Here is a 14,690-nt window from a genome sequence, read left to right as displayed (position 1 = left end):
CGTGACTCTCTCGGGGGTAGCAGATGGAGTATATCCAATTGTAGCGCGTAGTACCGTATACTCCCGGTATACTTCTACTGGGATAGATTCTGGAATAGATATAACGTGATGGGCCTGGTATCAGCTGTTCGTTAGCCGTGTTATCGGATACTCCCTATAACCGTTCTTTGGTAATCCTTCGGCCGTCTTCAGCTCTTATCGTCTTACGGTTTTCTGCCTTGTGTGTCCGCTTCCGATAAAGGTACGCTAGACAAGGGTCTGTAACATATATTGTATACCACAATAATGTCGAGATAGTGTAGACCAGCTTATACCATATTTTTTAGCAGTTCTTATATAATTTATCTTTTCTCCTGGTTTTAGGCTTTCGATCTCAGCTATCGCTACCTTAATTAAAGCTATATTGGCAGAGTTATAATGGTTTGAAAAGTATCGAAAATCGATGTATATCAAAATCGGGAGTCAGGTGATCAGATACGGTAATCCATCTATCTGTTTTTAGAGTTGATCGGGTTCCCCGCTGAACCCGCGCTGAACCCGGAAAACCCGTAAAAAACCTGCGAATGGCTTTCATCGTTGTTGCTCGACTGCCTTCTTAGTGGTTTTCGCCCACCGTAGCCAGCTCATACACTAGTCAGTTCCAACCAACATCAATGCAACATCATCACCTTACACACGCTGAGTCCCTACCAGGTGCGGGTTGTCAGGTGAAAAATCCGACCCGATAACAATTCTAGTTGGACCTGCAGGTTTTGGCGAGGCCTAAGTGTAGGTAGAGAACGAGAACGAGACACGCCAGGCAACATTTGAATGCGTGGAAGTGAGTATAATATCCCACGAACTAATACCGGTACTTTTCGGTGAAGAAATAATGCCAACATATGGAGATAGTAGTATCTGTAGATGGTCATGAGGCTTAAATGTGTACTGCGCTTTTGTCCCTGGACCATCGTTTCATGACGAAGGTGGATCTGTCCAAGATGCTCGGCTCTGTCGCACTTCAACCGATTGGTTGGACCGGCCGCAATCGATATCGCCGACGATTAGTCAACGCCTGCCGCGTTCCCTCCAGGACGGATGACACTTCATGCTAGTTCAATTTCGAAGAACCCTTCGGTTGCGCGCCCTAAAGCCGACGGCTTGTTGTCCATGAGCCTCACAACGCATGACCGAGATAGAGCAGCGGTAATATCCTCCACTTGTGTTGCATCATGGAGGCTGGGGACCTTGCTTTGGAAAGGCCAAGAAACGCTCGCATAGCGTATGTCAACATTCTAGCTGTAATCACTTTGGTCCTATTGCCAAATTTTTGCTCACAGCTGTAAAGATGTCGAAAATGTCATGCACGGAAGGTCAAGTGTACGGGGGGCACGCCTTGCGCAAATTGTCGCCAAACAAATCAGTCCGGAGAATGCAAATACCCAAGCCGGAGCCGTCGCATCAGGGTTGAACAAAGGTGATATTTTGATAGCGTGAATAGCTTGAATGACATTAACCCAAGCCTTTTACTAGGTACATTGATGACTTGCTTAATGAGGTCCGTCGCCTCCGGCAGGTTTCTCAGGTGCCACTGCCCACCAGTTCACAGTTAATAACACCGGCTACCATCAATACGAATGCACACTCGGCCGAACCAGAAGAAATCGAAGCTGTGACGTGCTCCCCGGCCGCGTCTGAGAATAATGCTCTCAGCACGGTGCAGGCTGCTGACACTGACCCGAAAAGGCCATTGAAGATTACCGAAGGTGTTCGTAATCCACTTTTCGATGAACGGCCATGGTTTTTTAGTTTGACTCCAGAAATGCCAGTTCTTGTTGGGGAGGCCAGTGATGCAGCATTTGCTACTAGGATTCGTCAAGAGCTGTTGGGAGAAAACCAGGTTCATTACCCACGCACTCAAAATATGCCCGATGAGAGCTTATGTTCCTTGTGGCATTCTGAAACCGTCTGGCCTACGCCCTCAAGGGCTCGCTTCCTGCTCAAAGTGGTATTTGACACAGTATGCCGACGCTACTACCTGACACGAAAAAGTATAACTCTTCGGCTCTTAGAGCAAGCCATAAGTGACCCAGCGCAATGTGATATATTGACCAGCTGCAAGCTCTATGCTTTTTTTGCATTAGGTGAGGCATATTCGACTAGGACCTGCCACCAGCCCGGAAACGAATTTCCTGGAATTGCATATTATGCCAGTGCGACGCAGATGCTCCGCGTGTTCAGCGAGCAACCCAGAATCGATTGCGTTGAGATCATGATAGCACTTGTACGTTACATTCTCGAGTCTACACCAACCGGTCTAATGCCCCCTAGTCTCTCTACTCCCTTATGATGAACCGTCGCCATTCTGCATATTGCATGGTAGGCTGTGCTATGAGATTTGCTATCGTAACCGGCCTCCACTTGAATGTCCCACAGGATCAACTGCCGAATCGCGAACTACGAGAACATCGCGTCCGCATATGGTGGACGGTATATATACTTGATAGGAACTGGGCGTTTATGCTGGGGAAGCCAGTGAGCATACACGATGAAGACATTGACGTGAATCTGCCGTCCGACATCCAATCTTCTGCGCAAAGCCTTGCTGAGGACTTTGCGGATACAGATTACCTGAAAGCAGGCATTTCTTTGGCTAGGGTTGGCGCTCATATTACAGCATCGACATACAGCCACAGGCCGCAACGGACCACATTTTCTGATAGGGTCCAACAAGGTCTCCGAGATCTGGATAAATGGCTGCAAGGGCTCCCTGCGCCTCTTAGCATATTTATTAGCCAAGTGCCACCCAATCCGCCTATGCATATAGTAACTCTGTATCTTTACTTCAATCAGGTAAATGGATCCTAGATCTCGACTTTTGAGCCTCATCAAACTGACCCTCTACAGTGTTTCATACTGGCACTGAGGCCGGTCTTGCTTTACGCTCTCCGGATGCGCCGTATATCACCCTTTGATAACACGAGAAACGAGCGGCTACCAGCCCATGAAACTGCTTTTGCTTTGTCGGAAGCATGCCGCCAATGTGCACGCCGATCATTTCATATTCTCACCGAATCTTGGATCAGTGGATCTTTTCCCACGTATGATTATACCTATAGCCAGTGTCTATTCTCTGCATCACTTGTTCTGGCTTTGTCCAGTCTGTCAAAGACCCCAGAATCTTCGACCGATGGCGATGATTTTGAGACAGCTGTACAGATACTCAGTCAACTTGAAAAGGCAGGGAATTTTGCAGCCAAGGAATTTTACAGACATGTTGAGTCCGTAAAGAGTATCCTTGACCACATCAGCCTCGAAGAGTGTCAATCTGGGCGTCCACACTGGTCCCGCGAAACCGTAGGTGGGGGTGACGCCGTTTCGTATGACGCGCAACCGGGCCCGCCGTTTGGTTTGTCTGAAAATGCTCAAAGGTCCAATGTTACTGAGCCCTCACTGGAGAGCCTCCTGGCGCACCCAAACTTGGACCTTGAAACTCTAGATCCCTCCGTAATTAATGACGGCTTCCAAGCTTTTATGTGGCCGGAAGAGGACTACAGTGGCTTAGCAGAAACTGGTATGTGATGTAACGTAATTCACAAGCGAACCGCGCAGCTGATTCCAGATAGTAAATGCAATAAATTAAAAACTTCTATCTTAACAACCACAAAACATGTTTACTTGACTATTACACTACGGGCTTTTATTAGTATAGAAAAACGTGTCTAAATGCTAGGCGATTTGAATGGTTAATGCACAACATTACCCTATAATGCGCGGTAAGTTAGCCCTTACAAAGACAATATATACCTCTAGTATGCTGGATCTTACCTTTCATATAATCCACCAATGCCCTAGTATTACTACCTAGAATACTAAAATTCAACATAGCTACTTAAATAGATGTTCCCTGTTGATATAAAAATAAAAGTTGATATCGGGTCGGGTTTCCGGTTCAAAATCTAGAACCTGTCCTTGACCCGATATCAACTGTAATTGTGAATATATGATAGTGGGTCTAGATTGTATATTCTTTCTTCTTGCTATCCGGATATTGGGAGCAGACTGAAAGCCATTAGCTCTCACTGATTCTTGAGCACAATAGATGGGGAGTGTAACGGGCCCAGTTACTGGAAGAAGCGGATCAACACATGTAGTGGCATTCACGAAATACTAAGCATGATGAAGAGAAGAAGGACGAGGCGGCAGGCGAGGAAGCTGGTGAGGGTGCTAATCGAATATAGTAAAGTTGCCTGGTAGGCATGGCATCAACATGGCTAGCATTCCTGTTGCAAGTAAGACATTGCCCCCCTTCCCCCGGCGTAATTGACACGGCAATTGGGCGTTGCCAGAATTTGGGGCATTCACGTAGAGAGCGACCTATTTCTTCATGCACTGCACTGATTTGACTTCGAACGTTGTACAGAAGTTACACCATCACTAATAATGGGGCACAGGTTTCCAGGAGGATAATATGTAGCTGACATCGTAAATGCGTAGACCTTTATTGTAGACTGACTTTGCGCCTACATGCATGAGACCTACCAATATCTCGATCCCAATATAAGTTTTGTTGGTCTATACTGGTGGCCTGGTGTGCTCTTTGCGATTACTAGCGCGCCGAAGTCCACAGTATCCCCAAGCGTGGCGAACAGAGGGAGCCAGCCACCTGGTGACAATTTGAGGTCACCGACTGAGTGCTGAATCCCCACGTCCGCTAGTTCGTTCACACCACACGGTTATTATCTTGTGAGGCTTTATTTATATTCGACACGGTACGTCGATGTATAGTAGATGATATTCTAACGATTATAGACCTTTGGCTGGTTAGCCTAGATTAGTCCTTGTATGACCCCATTGCATTAAGCCTCTGATTTAACTATAGCCCAGGTAAGAGTGAAAGGAAATGTTCTACTGCCGGACATCGTAATAGCAATGGATGGACTAATTAGATTTATGACATAGGACTGCACTTGCAATGTACATAACCACTTGTTTACTCCCGTCCCCTATTACAGGACTTGCTATTAGATGCTCTAATATTAATCATTTTGATATTAGAGAATGAGGGCTGGCAAAAATCGGCCGGTAGCAGTATATGGCGCTAATTGCTTTGCTTGTATAGGTTTGAGATAATTCTAAAGCCAAGCCAAACACCTATGAGGATACCAGCCAGCACTGAAGAAGTACCCGTCAAAATCACAATTCCTTCGTACTTGCCAATCCCAAAGTGGTCGTGCGTAGGAGGACTTGATATCAGCGCTGCGCTAAGCGGAGTCACTAGAATGTTACCAACTCCTTGAAGAAATACAAATAGAGCGTATGTCGCAAAAATTGTGGACTGCTCATCAGATACCGCTCGTCCCATTGCAACGCGCATTGTACCAAATCCATAACCGAAGAAACCATGCAAGATGCTGAAAACAACAAGAAATGCTATGGACTGCGCCAGACCCCAGAATATGAATGCGGCTATAGCCGCTGAGACACAGCAGGTAATTGACAGTGAATCGACAGAAAATCTCTTGTCTGAAAGATAGCCAAATGTAAATTGCCCAAGGACTTGTGCAATGCACATTACAGCCAGGAGAAGGGCACCCTGCATAGGTGGGATATCGACAGCCGCCGCGTAAGAGGGGAGATAGACGGACGGGAAAAAGAATCCCAGACCTTGAATGAGAATCGCTGATCCGTAAAACCAGAAGAGGGGTCTCTTTAAGAAGCTCCAGTCAATCCTGGCCACTTTAGAAGTTTCAGCCACCGGCAAGCGCCCTCTGAAGAGCGGGAGGAGAGGGGCGGTTAAAACTGCTAATGCCACAGCACAGGCCCGTAACGTGGTCTGATAGCCATATTTGTTTAAAACAGATTCGATAATGAAAGGCATAAAAGCACCTGTGAGTCCAGATGAAGCTGAGATCAGACCAAATGCCATTCCCTTCCGAACGACCCACCATTCGTTAACCATGCTTACAATGGGATACGAGAGGGCCACGAAACCAAATCCATACAAGAACCCCTGAGTACCAGTCAGGCCACTCACCGATTTCATGAAGGAAGCCGCAAGCAAACTGACGATACACAGGAGCCACCCCACCCATATCTGTTGTCGTTGATATTTCGGAAACGTTCTTGTAATAATCGCTGAGAATGGTGCACCAAGATAGTAAAGACTCTGAGCCAGAGTGCCGATTAAAGGAATCTTAGAGTTATCTTTCTGAAACTCAGGAACGGTGGAATAATAGTTTTGGAAGATACCAAAACACATGGGAAACCCTGGGCAGTTTAATTACCGATATCGAAACGTAGATGGAGTCTAGCTCCCGGTACTTTACTTACCCCAGAATAAGGCCTCAAAAATGACACCAGCGATCAAGACAGTCCACGCTCTTCGTCCTTGATCAATAGGAGCTAAGGACTGGGAGAGGATACCATCTGAGTATTCAAGGTCCAAAGGCTCGTTTTTTGTGTGAGAATGTAGCCCCAACGCATCTTCATGCTTGTTTTCTTCTCGCATCCCTTTTGTTTCGTTCAAGCGCACCGAGTAATGCGATCGGTGAATACTTTGAAGACATTCAACTTACATTCTTTTGGGTCCTTAACTATTGCCGTTTTGTGGCGTATAACATGACTCAGCGGCATCCTCCGAGCGGTCCATCGTAACAGCTACCGAGAGCTCCATAGCGGCTTCTTCAGTTGCTACCGAGCCGGGTGTTGAGTCTGATTGATACCATAGTGGGGTGTCACTGGTAACTGGAAGTGCCCCTAAGAAGCCACCGTGACGGCCGTTTGGTGGAAAGACCGCTCCCTTCCTACTACCTCGATGGGATTTGCAGATTACCTAGGGGGAATTAGGCAGTGTCCGAGTTTATCAAAGAATTCAACGGCTCACAAAAGATGGTTGGAATTGCCATTGCTGGCGTCTCGCCGACCTTTGCTATGTCGACATGATTCTGGGATCCAATTGGAGTATATTCGTTTTTAGTCAATCCTAAAAAGAGACTAATTGCGATGTGGTCACTGAGGAGAAGATTCACGAACGAATCTGCGGAAGATATGTTGCTTATAGCACCTGTATTTCAATCCGTCGTTGCTCACTGTAGTTGCCGCTGTGCCTTCGGATATTGTGGGATTCATACTTGTGCGCCTCTTTCGATTCCAAGTAATATTTCCACGTTGCCGCCCAAAGCATATTTATTGAATTCTACAGGCTGTGATTACTTTTCACTGTTTTTTCTGTACAGTATAAACTTGTTTGAACTAGAATATCTGTTTCATGAATGGTGATGGCGATATTCAGTCTCATACAAGGATTTGCATGAACAATATATCCCGTGGTAGCCAGCCTTGTAGAAATCGTCGTTTTAAAAGCTGATTCGGTTCTGAAAATTCCAAAAATTGTTAGACATAGCACGACCTTATTTTTTGATTGATTTCCTATGCTATGACCCCGACCCGCTTAATGTTCCCAGTTGGGGAGGACGCTGAAGTTGCACTTCCGCATCGTGCAACGTAGTGTGAGCTTACGCTCGTACCAACTTTGATCGTACCGTAAGCCCAGATGGCCGGCTGCGCCTGAGTGGCCTCGATGGATCGAAATAAAGGCGAACTATGCGAATCACCACAGGCATTCTTCGGCCTTTGGCAAAACATCACCACAGGATTCCATGGCGTACCCCAAGTGAAGAACTTTCAACATCGAAATCCTTTGATGCGCGGAACTCGAGCACAAGGTCAGCCGGAAAATACAACCAAAAAGGATGGCGTAGCACGGACGGCATGAGTAGTGAGCGCCGGTCCTGTCTAAGGAAGCTTCGCGGCTATGCCTCACGATGCCGAAACTGCGCTAACGATTACCAGCCATTGTCCTGCCTGTGGGAAACCATGTGTTTGGACTCTATGCCTGCAAGCTACACGTAGTACTTATCTTGACCTGGCCCCACTGGAAGTAGTCGATATCGTTTTCATTCTAATCACGCGCGTATCGTTGTCAGCATCCTGTCTTGTATCTTAAAAACGTCAAGCGTTGTATCCTGCCCACCCGTCCCCAAACTCGACAAATTTAATGGGTTCATCCGCGAGGTGTAAGGACTCTCTGGAGATAAAGCTAATGTCTTCAAAAACCCGAAAGCTCTTAGAACCGGCCGTACTCAACAGCCAAAACCCCAGAATTGACATAGAAGTAAGAGACGAGCTAGCTGCTTATACAACTGGAGATCTCATCGAAGGCTTCGTTTCTATCACTACTCGGGAAAATAATTTTGGCGGAAAGCCAATGATCAAATTTCAAGGTGAATCCATACAACACATTAATCACAGTTGATACTTTGTCTGACCCGTCTACAGGCGAGTCCAGGACCAAGGTCGAAAGAACCTTCACCTATGGATGTATGCGTGCGAACCACATCTTTCTGGAGACTGACCAGACCCTTATCCGAGACCATACATATCAGTCGACATTGCATAATGGTTTCATCCATCGATATCCGTTTTGCTTTGTCGTCCCCGGCCAATTACTCCCCCAGGCTTGCAGGCATAGAAAGACTGACATTGCCGTTGAAACTTCCCACGCCATGCTTCCACCAACTTTAGGAGACCCTCGCCTTATCGGACGTTGCGGCTGGCCAAAGGACGACCTGGCATCCGACATGGCTCGGATACGATATTTTCTTCGAGTCGATGTCCTCAAGCCCTCGTGTGATACGTGTACCAATGAGATATGGTCTTCCAAAGCCAAGGCAGTCCGTGTGATACCGAAATATCATGAGGTCCCTCCAACTGAATTATTCGAAAGTAGTTGGCACTGTGCCCACAAGGAGAGACGTTTGAGCCAAGGACTATTGAACAGCCGGTCAGGAAAACTGACTGCCGCCATGCTGCAGCCGAGACCAATTCATCTTCATGGTACGGGTGGTAAAGAATATGGCTGTTCGAGTACGGCTGCAATTGTGAACTTGAGTTTTGTGACGGCGGAAAATGCGAGTCCGCCTGAGCTTCAAGAGATACGCAGCGAGCTTCATGCGTGTACCTTTTATGGTATCGCACCGTGGACGAAATTTCCTACTTTATCTGATCAGAACTATCTCCATTATGATGGTGGGCGTCTTTTCTGCCGATCTTCTTCACCTGTCAATATCTCCGTCGCCTCTGTTCATTGGAGCAGAGCCTCAAAGATCATCGCAGAACCTAAACTTCATACGTCGAACGATGGTTACGAAATATGTTCAAGCAATCTCGGAAATTTGACCGAATATACTGCTTCTATCTTGGTTCCTGTGACTCCGTCAAAATCAATTTCATTTGTCCCAACCTTTCATTCGTGCTTGATATCTCGAGTCTATTCACTCCAACTTCAGTTGTTTTATCGCCAGTCGAGGGATAGTTTGTTTTCCTCAACCTTATCCCTCTCAATGCCTATTCAGATAACAGCATAGGCTTGGTTTATCCTGTTTCTGACAGTGGTATCGGCACGCCTATCTATGCTTTCCTTCAATTTAATCTTATAGCTAATGCTCGCACCTCGAAATAGTTCCCTGGCGATTTCTTCTTTTGAGTATCTTAATGCGCTTTCGGACATATCATCGCCTACTAAGTAGTATAGCAAATTGAATGAATCATTGTCTTGCGTGAAGCAAACATTGTGGCTACTATGCTCAGAGAACAGAGGCCGGAGGAATATCAGATGCACTAGGTGATTGTTTTTGGGCATTCATCCGACTAGAACAAGACAAATGGCGATTCACGGGTGATCTACAGTGAGAATCCGCCCCTTGTATCTCCAAAGGGTTTTCAAAGCGCCTGTGGTTGGCTACAGGGAAATTTATCGTACAGAGGTCAAGTAGCCTGGCTGTAAGCTTACATGTGGGTTGACCGGAATCCCCAAGGTTAAGATAGTCGCTCTGCTAAGGAGCTTGTCGGCTACGACGGCCGCGGCCGAGAGCCACGACGCCGAGGGGAAGGCCGTGAAGCCGATTAACCTTATTTTGCACCCCAAAGGCTTCCCACCAAGTTGCCGAGACTACCCTGCACCACCAAGTATTATTGATTACGGCAATCCCACTCAGACTGAGTTCTCCGGCTGTCATTCCGACTCCAATTCGAGCAACGACTTTACTGGCACTGGCAAGAAACAATATTTGAGCTTTTTGGACGACACTAGCCCTCATATGGAGGACATCGAATTTCAACCCGGTGTCTTTTCTCACCGACAGGAGAATTCAGCACTTCCACCCACGGACCGCGGCAAAGATGCATGGCTAACCCTAGCTGCTTGTTGTGCTCTAGAAGCATTAGTCTGGGGTGAGTGACTAGCAAAAACACAAACGTACCGTCACAACAAAATACCATGGGACGTTCGCATCAGTAAATCAATGTACCTTCACCACCTCACCATATCTCACAACTTTGGGTTCACATCATTCGGAGAGCTGACTGGGCATGAACAGGTTTCCCATTTTCCTTCGGGGTATTCCAAGAGTATTATGACCGCCAGGAAGCATTCGCCAGCGAAAAATCGACTGTCGCTGTAATCGGCACGACGGCGACTGTGGGTCTTTCTGGCACACAAATTGTAAAAGTGTATGACGCTGACTGTATTTGATTTCCCTAGGGTTTAATGTATTGCACTGCGCCCTTAATCTATGGCCTCCTCCGTTGGTTCCCAAAATATAGGAAACTGCTCAGCGTCATGGGATACATCGTTCTCTTAGCCAGCATCGTTGGCGCCTCTTTCGCAAATACGGCTTCTCAGCTGCTAGCTACACAGGGAGTTCTCTATGCCTTGGGCGGATCCGTTCATTACTTCCCTGCTTTCTTATATCTAGATGAATGGTTCGTTCAACGAAAAGGCCTAGCGTATGGGATTTTCATTGCCGGAGCTGGTATAGCTGGGGTAGTGACACCTTTTGCTATGTCCTGGATCTTAGATATATGGGGATTTCGAACTGCCCTACGCACTTGGGCAATCCTTTCCTTCACTCTGACAACCCCCGCCCTCTTTTTCATGAAAAGACGAATACCTTATTCCCAAAGTCCCAGAGGCCCTATGAAACTAGACTTGAAGTTCCTCAAAAGTCCCAGTCTGTGGATTCTGCTTTTTGGTAATATTGTCCAAAGCCTGGGATATTTTATGCCTACCTTTTATATGCCATGTATGTGTCATGAGAAAGGTCCCCAATGCGCAATGAGCACTACCTGAACAATAAGCTGACATTCAATGGTGACAACCAGCTTTTGCGGTTGACCAGGGCTGGTCCACGCTCTCAGGCACAGTTGCTATTGCGCTATTTAGAGCCGCTAATGTAGTGGGTGCTACTCTCATGGGGTGGCTAGTGGATCGTTATCATGTAACTTTCGCTTTGAATATTTGCGCCGGAGGGACCGTGGTGGCCGTGTTCCTTTTTTGGAGCTTTGCGGTATACAAACCAATGCTCTTCATTTTTGCTTTTTTGTATGGTGTCTTCGCCGGTGGATTTCCTGCAACCTGGTCGGGTTGCGGGAGTGTGGTGCGACGCAGCTACAATGTTGAGACAGGAATGATTATGGCTCTGTTCACTTCTGGCAAAGGCATTGGATCCTTGATATCTGGTCCGGTAGGTAGTGCTCTCATGGCGAGTGATGCTTTGAAACGGGGTGTTGGATTCGCTTATGGTAGCGGATATGGGTATCTCATTATTTTCTGTGGGTTCACGGCTTCATTTACAACCGTTGGATGGATAGGTAAGAAGTTTGGATTGGTGGGTTAGTTCACTACTAAAAGATCGGTGAATCTCCATTCCAAGGTTGATATCCCCAAAAAAAAAAAAAAAAAAAAAAAGCCCCGTGCTCCAGATAGAGCTGGTGTTACATACTGCACTGGGTATTCCATGCTACCTAGGTATCTCAAGAATGGACTATCCTGGTTATTCTCAAAGCCAACAGTGCGGAGCCGAAAGCTCTAATGAGTCGGGCGGTATGTCGAGATCTTTTCCATATTATGTTCAGTGCTTCCTATTTCTGTTATTCAAACCCGCAGTATTAGTGTCATGTACTCGAGTCAAAAGAAGTGTCAAATACCACTGTCCAAGTTACTACTAGTATGGATGTGCGAAGAAAAAAAGTCCAATGCGGTCAATGGGAGCATCAAATCTCCAGCATGAATATCTACAAGAATATAGACTATGTGTAACTTTTCCTCACAGTGAAATCCTGAATGCCGGGTGAGCTACCTAGTAGTACCTTGATATTCTCATATAGATAATATACTATACACTCGGACCCTGACCGCAAACCAATTTATTGTACGTCCCAGGGTTTGTGTGTATACACGTGCTCCATGTTGTCGAAGGTTCGGCATCAATCATCATTTCCCTTGCACTTATACAATTATTTTCTGGCAATGAAATATCTATTATTTTGCTATCTTAAGTCATTCAATATCCGAATAAGACACATTTCTAGTAAAGCCTGTTGCTCGCGATCTTGAAAGGGATAGCACGTCCGGCTTAGTTCAGGAGAACTAGTTTCATAGATGACAACAAGTCATCCCATCAGAAGCCAGTCCTTGATTGACTAGACTAGATAGGACCAACCTCCGCTCGTCTCCTCTCCAAGACTGAAGGCATCGAGATTATGATTCCGCAGATCGGCGATTGGGTGAGCTCTGCAGTATCAGCTTTAAAGATACCTGCTCCCTCGAAAGAGCATGCTCTTCCAGCGCCATGTGACCAAAGCACAGAGCCTTCTGGTCTAATCCAAGGAGCCATCTGGGCATGATTAGTGAAGCGACGACCATCTCATACTAGAATTTATATTGAGTCTGGAGCCATGTTCCACAGTCCGCTTTGTAGAAAATGGGAAGACAGTTCCTCGATAATGAATTGATCCATATTATCTGTACTCATGAAGAAGTCTTCAGTAGAATTTGGTGCAGAGAATGTTTCTTCTTGCTGCCGGCCTGAACATTGCTCCTCCAACAGAGGATGTACAAAGTGTGTCTTTAGATGCATTTTCGACTGTGAGTCGTTCTCGGATAAAGGGTCTAGATCAGTGTTTGGTAAGCCATTTGAGACTGTCTCACCAAATTGAGGATCAAGCAAGCTGCAAAATAATGTAGGCTGAAAACAGATGGTTGCTTCATCAGCCGCTGGTGTCTTTCGATTCTTTTCTGCAAGAGCTTGCAATTTTCTTATGATGTTAACCTGCGTGGTACATATTAGGGACAAGAACATTACATTAATTGTGGGAAATTAGATCAGCCGATACCTTATTTGACATATGCGGCCACGTAAGGGCCATTTGGCTTAAAAAGTTGTCACATTTAATCAAATCATCCCTTGCTGTTTGGACGATTTTAGGCGTCCTAGTAAATTGGAAAGGCCACAGAACGGTCGCAGTGGCAGCAACAGCATCCCCAACTAAGGGATTCACAATTTCCATCAATCCCTCAGTAAGTTGTATCAGACGGAAAACCCAGCTTGCGTGGTAAAGAGCTTGATCGCATTTTTGTTGAAGAAAGCCACTAGACTGTGGTATACCTTCTTGAGCTCGCAGAACGACAAGATGAATGAATGGGTGATTTAGGATGGCGGATATTGCATGCCACAAAATTTCGCCCGCAATCCAAGGGTTCCAATACTCACAATATTGGGCTATTTCTGCTGCTGATCGAGCCGAGAACTCCAAATTGGACAGTAAATGTTCCTTACCAACTCGGGCTTCGTGCTCTATTAGCTCTATATTGAGCTTAGAGATGGTTGAATCCGGTAGCCACGGCTCTTCAAGTTCGCCTTCCCTTAACGAATGCATGTAGCATCCAACTTTACCCCATAGAGAGACCAGTCGATAAAATGGCGGACCTATACCATCGCGGCCAAGTGGGGATGTCTGTTGTGCTGATAATGTTGCGGAATTTGAAAATGTATTGCCCATAGCGGCCACTATAGGGGGAGGTAATGGGGCGCTTTCCGGATATTCTGGAGTTTCGGCACTTGACAATCCCATAGTGCGAGAGAGAAAAAACCTCTCAAGGACGAAAACACTCCAATAAGCCCTAGATGTCGAATCATCTCCACGTATTAAAGATGACCCATCGTGATGTGGTGGCCTGAGGGCACATAATCGTGTGCCAACGCCGATAACCATCCACGCGCGAGTCGGTTGCTGGGCTGAACTATCTTGTCAGTCAGGCCAATATTGTAGTTTCAGATCAATGAATATTCTAACCCCTAATGTGTTTCAATGCTACCAGACATAAAGCTTGTATGACTTCTGGATTTGGATCTCCTTCCCATGCTAACTTCATCACAGCATATTCTGAAGAACGAGAGTATAGGTCTTTGGCGATATCTTCTGTATTCTGATAGAATATATGGTTGGAGAATGTCAAGACAACAGCCAGGAAGCTCCACAACAAGTACTGCGGGCCAGCCATTAGTCGATCTGTCAGCCCCGTAAGATTGAATATAGGCAATGGTTGCAAATGCAACTTGATGCGGTACACGTCAACAAAGTGCTCAAGCACGTCTACAGGTGGTGCTGGCCTGCGGCAAAACTCTTCAGCCATGGCATATTACATAATAATATCGTTGGCTTCGATTCCCAAATCAAATAGCATCGGGGGAGGGACGAGCTCTCTAGTGGTAGGTACCTTTCTAGGGTGAATCCACATATTTCATCCGAAGATGGGTGAGGGCTCTGTACGCTCAGGAGGTCGGCACAGAACTGATCGGAGGACCCAA

At 46.3% G+C, this 14,690-nt stretch overlaps 5 protein-coding genes across 5 annotated transcripts; 3 read left to right on the top strand and 2 right to left on the bottom strand.

Annotated features, from left to right (window-relative positions):
• Positions 1 to 1,485: 1,485 nt before the first annotated feature.
• BDV27DRAFT_53600 (fungal specific transcription factor domain-containing protein) lies at positions 1,486 to 3,609 on the top strand. Its single transcript, XM_032076879.1, has 3 exons — positions 1,486 to 2,263; positions 2,311 to 2,832; positions 2,887 to 3,609. The coding sequence occupies exons 1-3, from the start codon at positions 1,802 to 1,804 to the stop codon at positions 3,559 to 3,561; spliced, it is 1,659 nt and encodes a 552-aa protein (XP_031931210.1). The 5' UTR covers positions 1,486 to 1,801; the 3' UTR covers positions 3,562 to 3,609.
• A 1,471-nt stretch (positions 3,610 to 5,080) lies between these two features.
• On the bottom strand, positions 5,081 to 6,490 carry BDV27DRAFT_154298 (MFS general substrate transporter; the record flags this gene model as incomplete). Its single annotated transcript, XM_032071937.1, has 2 exons — positions 5,081 to 6,249; positions 6,313 to 6,490. 2 exons carry the CDS (start codon positions 6,488 to 6,490, stop codon positions 5,081 to 5,083), a joined length of 1,347 nt encoding a protein of 448 aa, XP_031931209.1.
• A 3,649-nt stretch (positions 6,491 to 10,139) lies between these two features.
• On the top strand, positions 10,140 to 11,717 carry BDV27DRAFT_142231 (MFS monocarboxylate transporter; the record flags this gene model as incomplete). Its single annotated transcript, XM_032069924.1, has 4 exons — positions 10,140 to 10,272; positions 10,419 to 10,519; positions 10,583 to 11,123; positions 11,203 to 11,717. 4 exons carry the CDS (start codon positions 10,140 to 10,142, stop codon positions 11,715 to 11,717), a joined length of 1,290 nt encoding a protein of 429 aa, XP_031931208.1.
• Positions 11,718 to 11,804: 87 nt separating this feature from the next.
• On the top strand, positions 11,805 to 12,070 carry BDV27DRAFT_122825 (uncharacterized protein). Its single transcript, XM_032065718.1, has one exon. The coding sequence runs from the start codon at positions 11,860 to 11,862 to the stop codon at positions 12,046 to 12,048; it is 189 nt and encodes a 62-aa protein (XP_031931207.1). The 5' UTR covers positions 11,805 to 11,859; the 3' UTR covers positions 12,049 to 12,070.
• Positions 12,071 to 12,758: 688 nt separating this feature from the next.
• BDV27DRAFT_154296 (fungal specific transcription factor domain-containing protein) lies at positions 12,759 to 14,515 on the bottom strand (the record flags this gene model as incomplete). Its single annotated transcript, XM_032071936.1, has 3 exons — positions 12,759 to 13,151; positions 13,216 to 14,117; positions 14,176 to 14,515. 3 exons carry the CDS (start codon positions 14,513 to 14,515, stop codon positions 12,759 to 12,761), a joined length of 1,635 nt encoding a protein of 544 aa, XP_031931206.1.
• Between the last annotated feature and the right edge of the window lie 175 nt (positions 14,516 to 14,690).

This window comes from Aspergillus caelatus (genome assembly GCF_009193585.1).
Source record: "Aspergillus caelatus strain CBS 763.97 unplaced genomic scaffold BDV27scaffold_26, whole genome shotgun sequence".
Lineage (NCBI taxonomy): Eukaryota > Fungi > Ascomycota > Eurotiomycetes > Eurotiales > Aspergillaceae > Aspergillus > Aspergillus caelatus.
The sequence above is the reverse complement of the archived record's forward strand: the minus strand, read 5'-3'. Positions and strand labels throughout refer to the sequence as shown.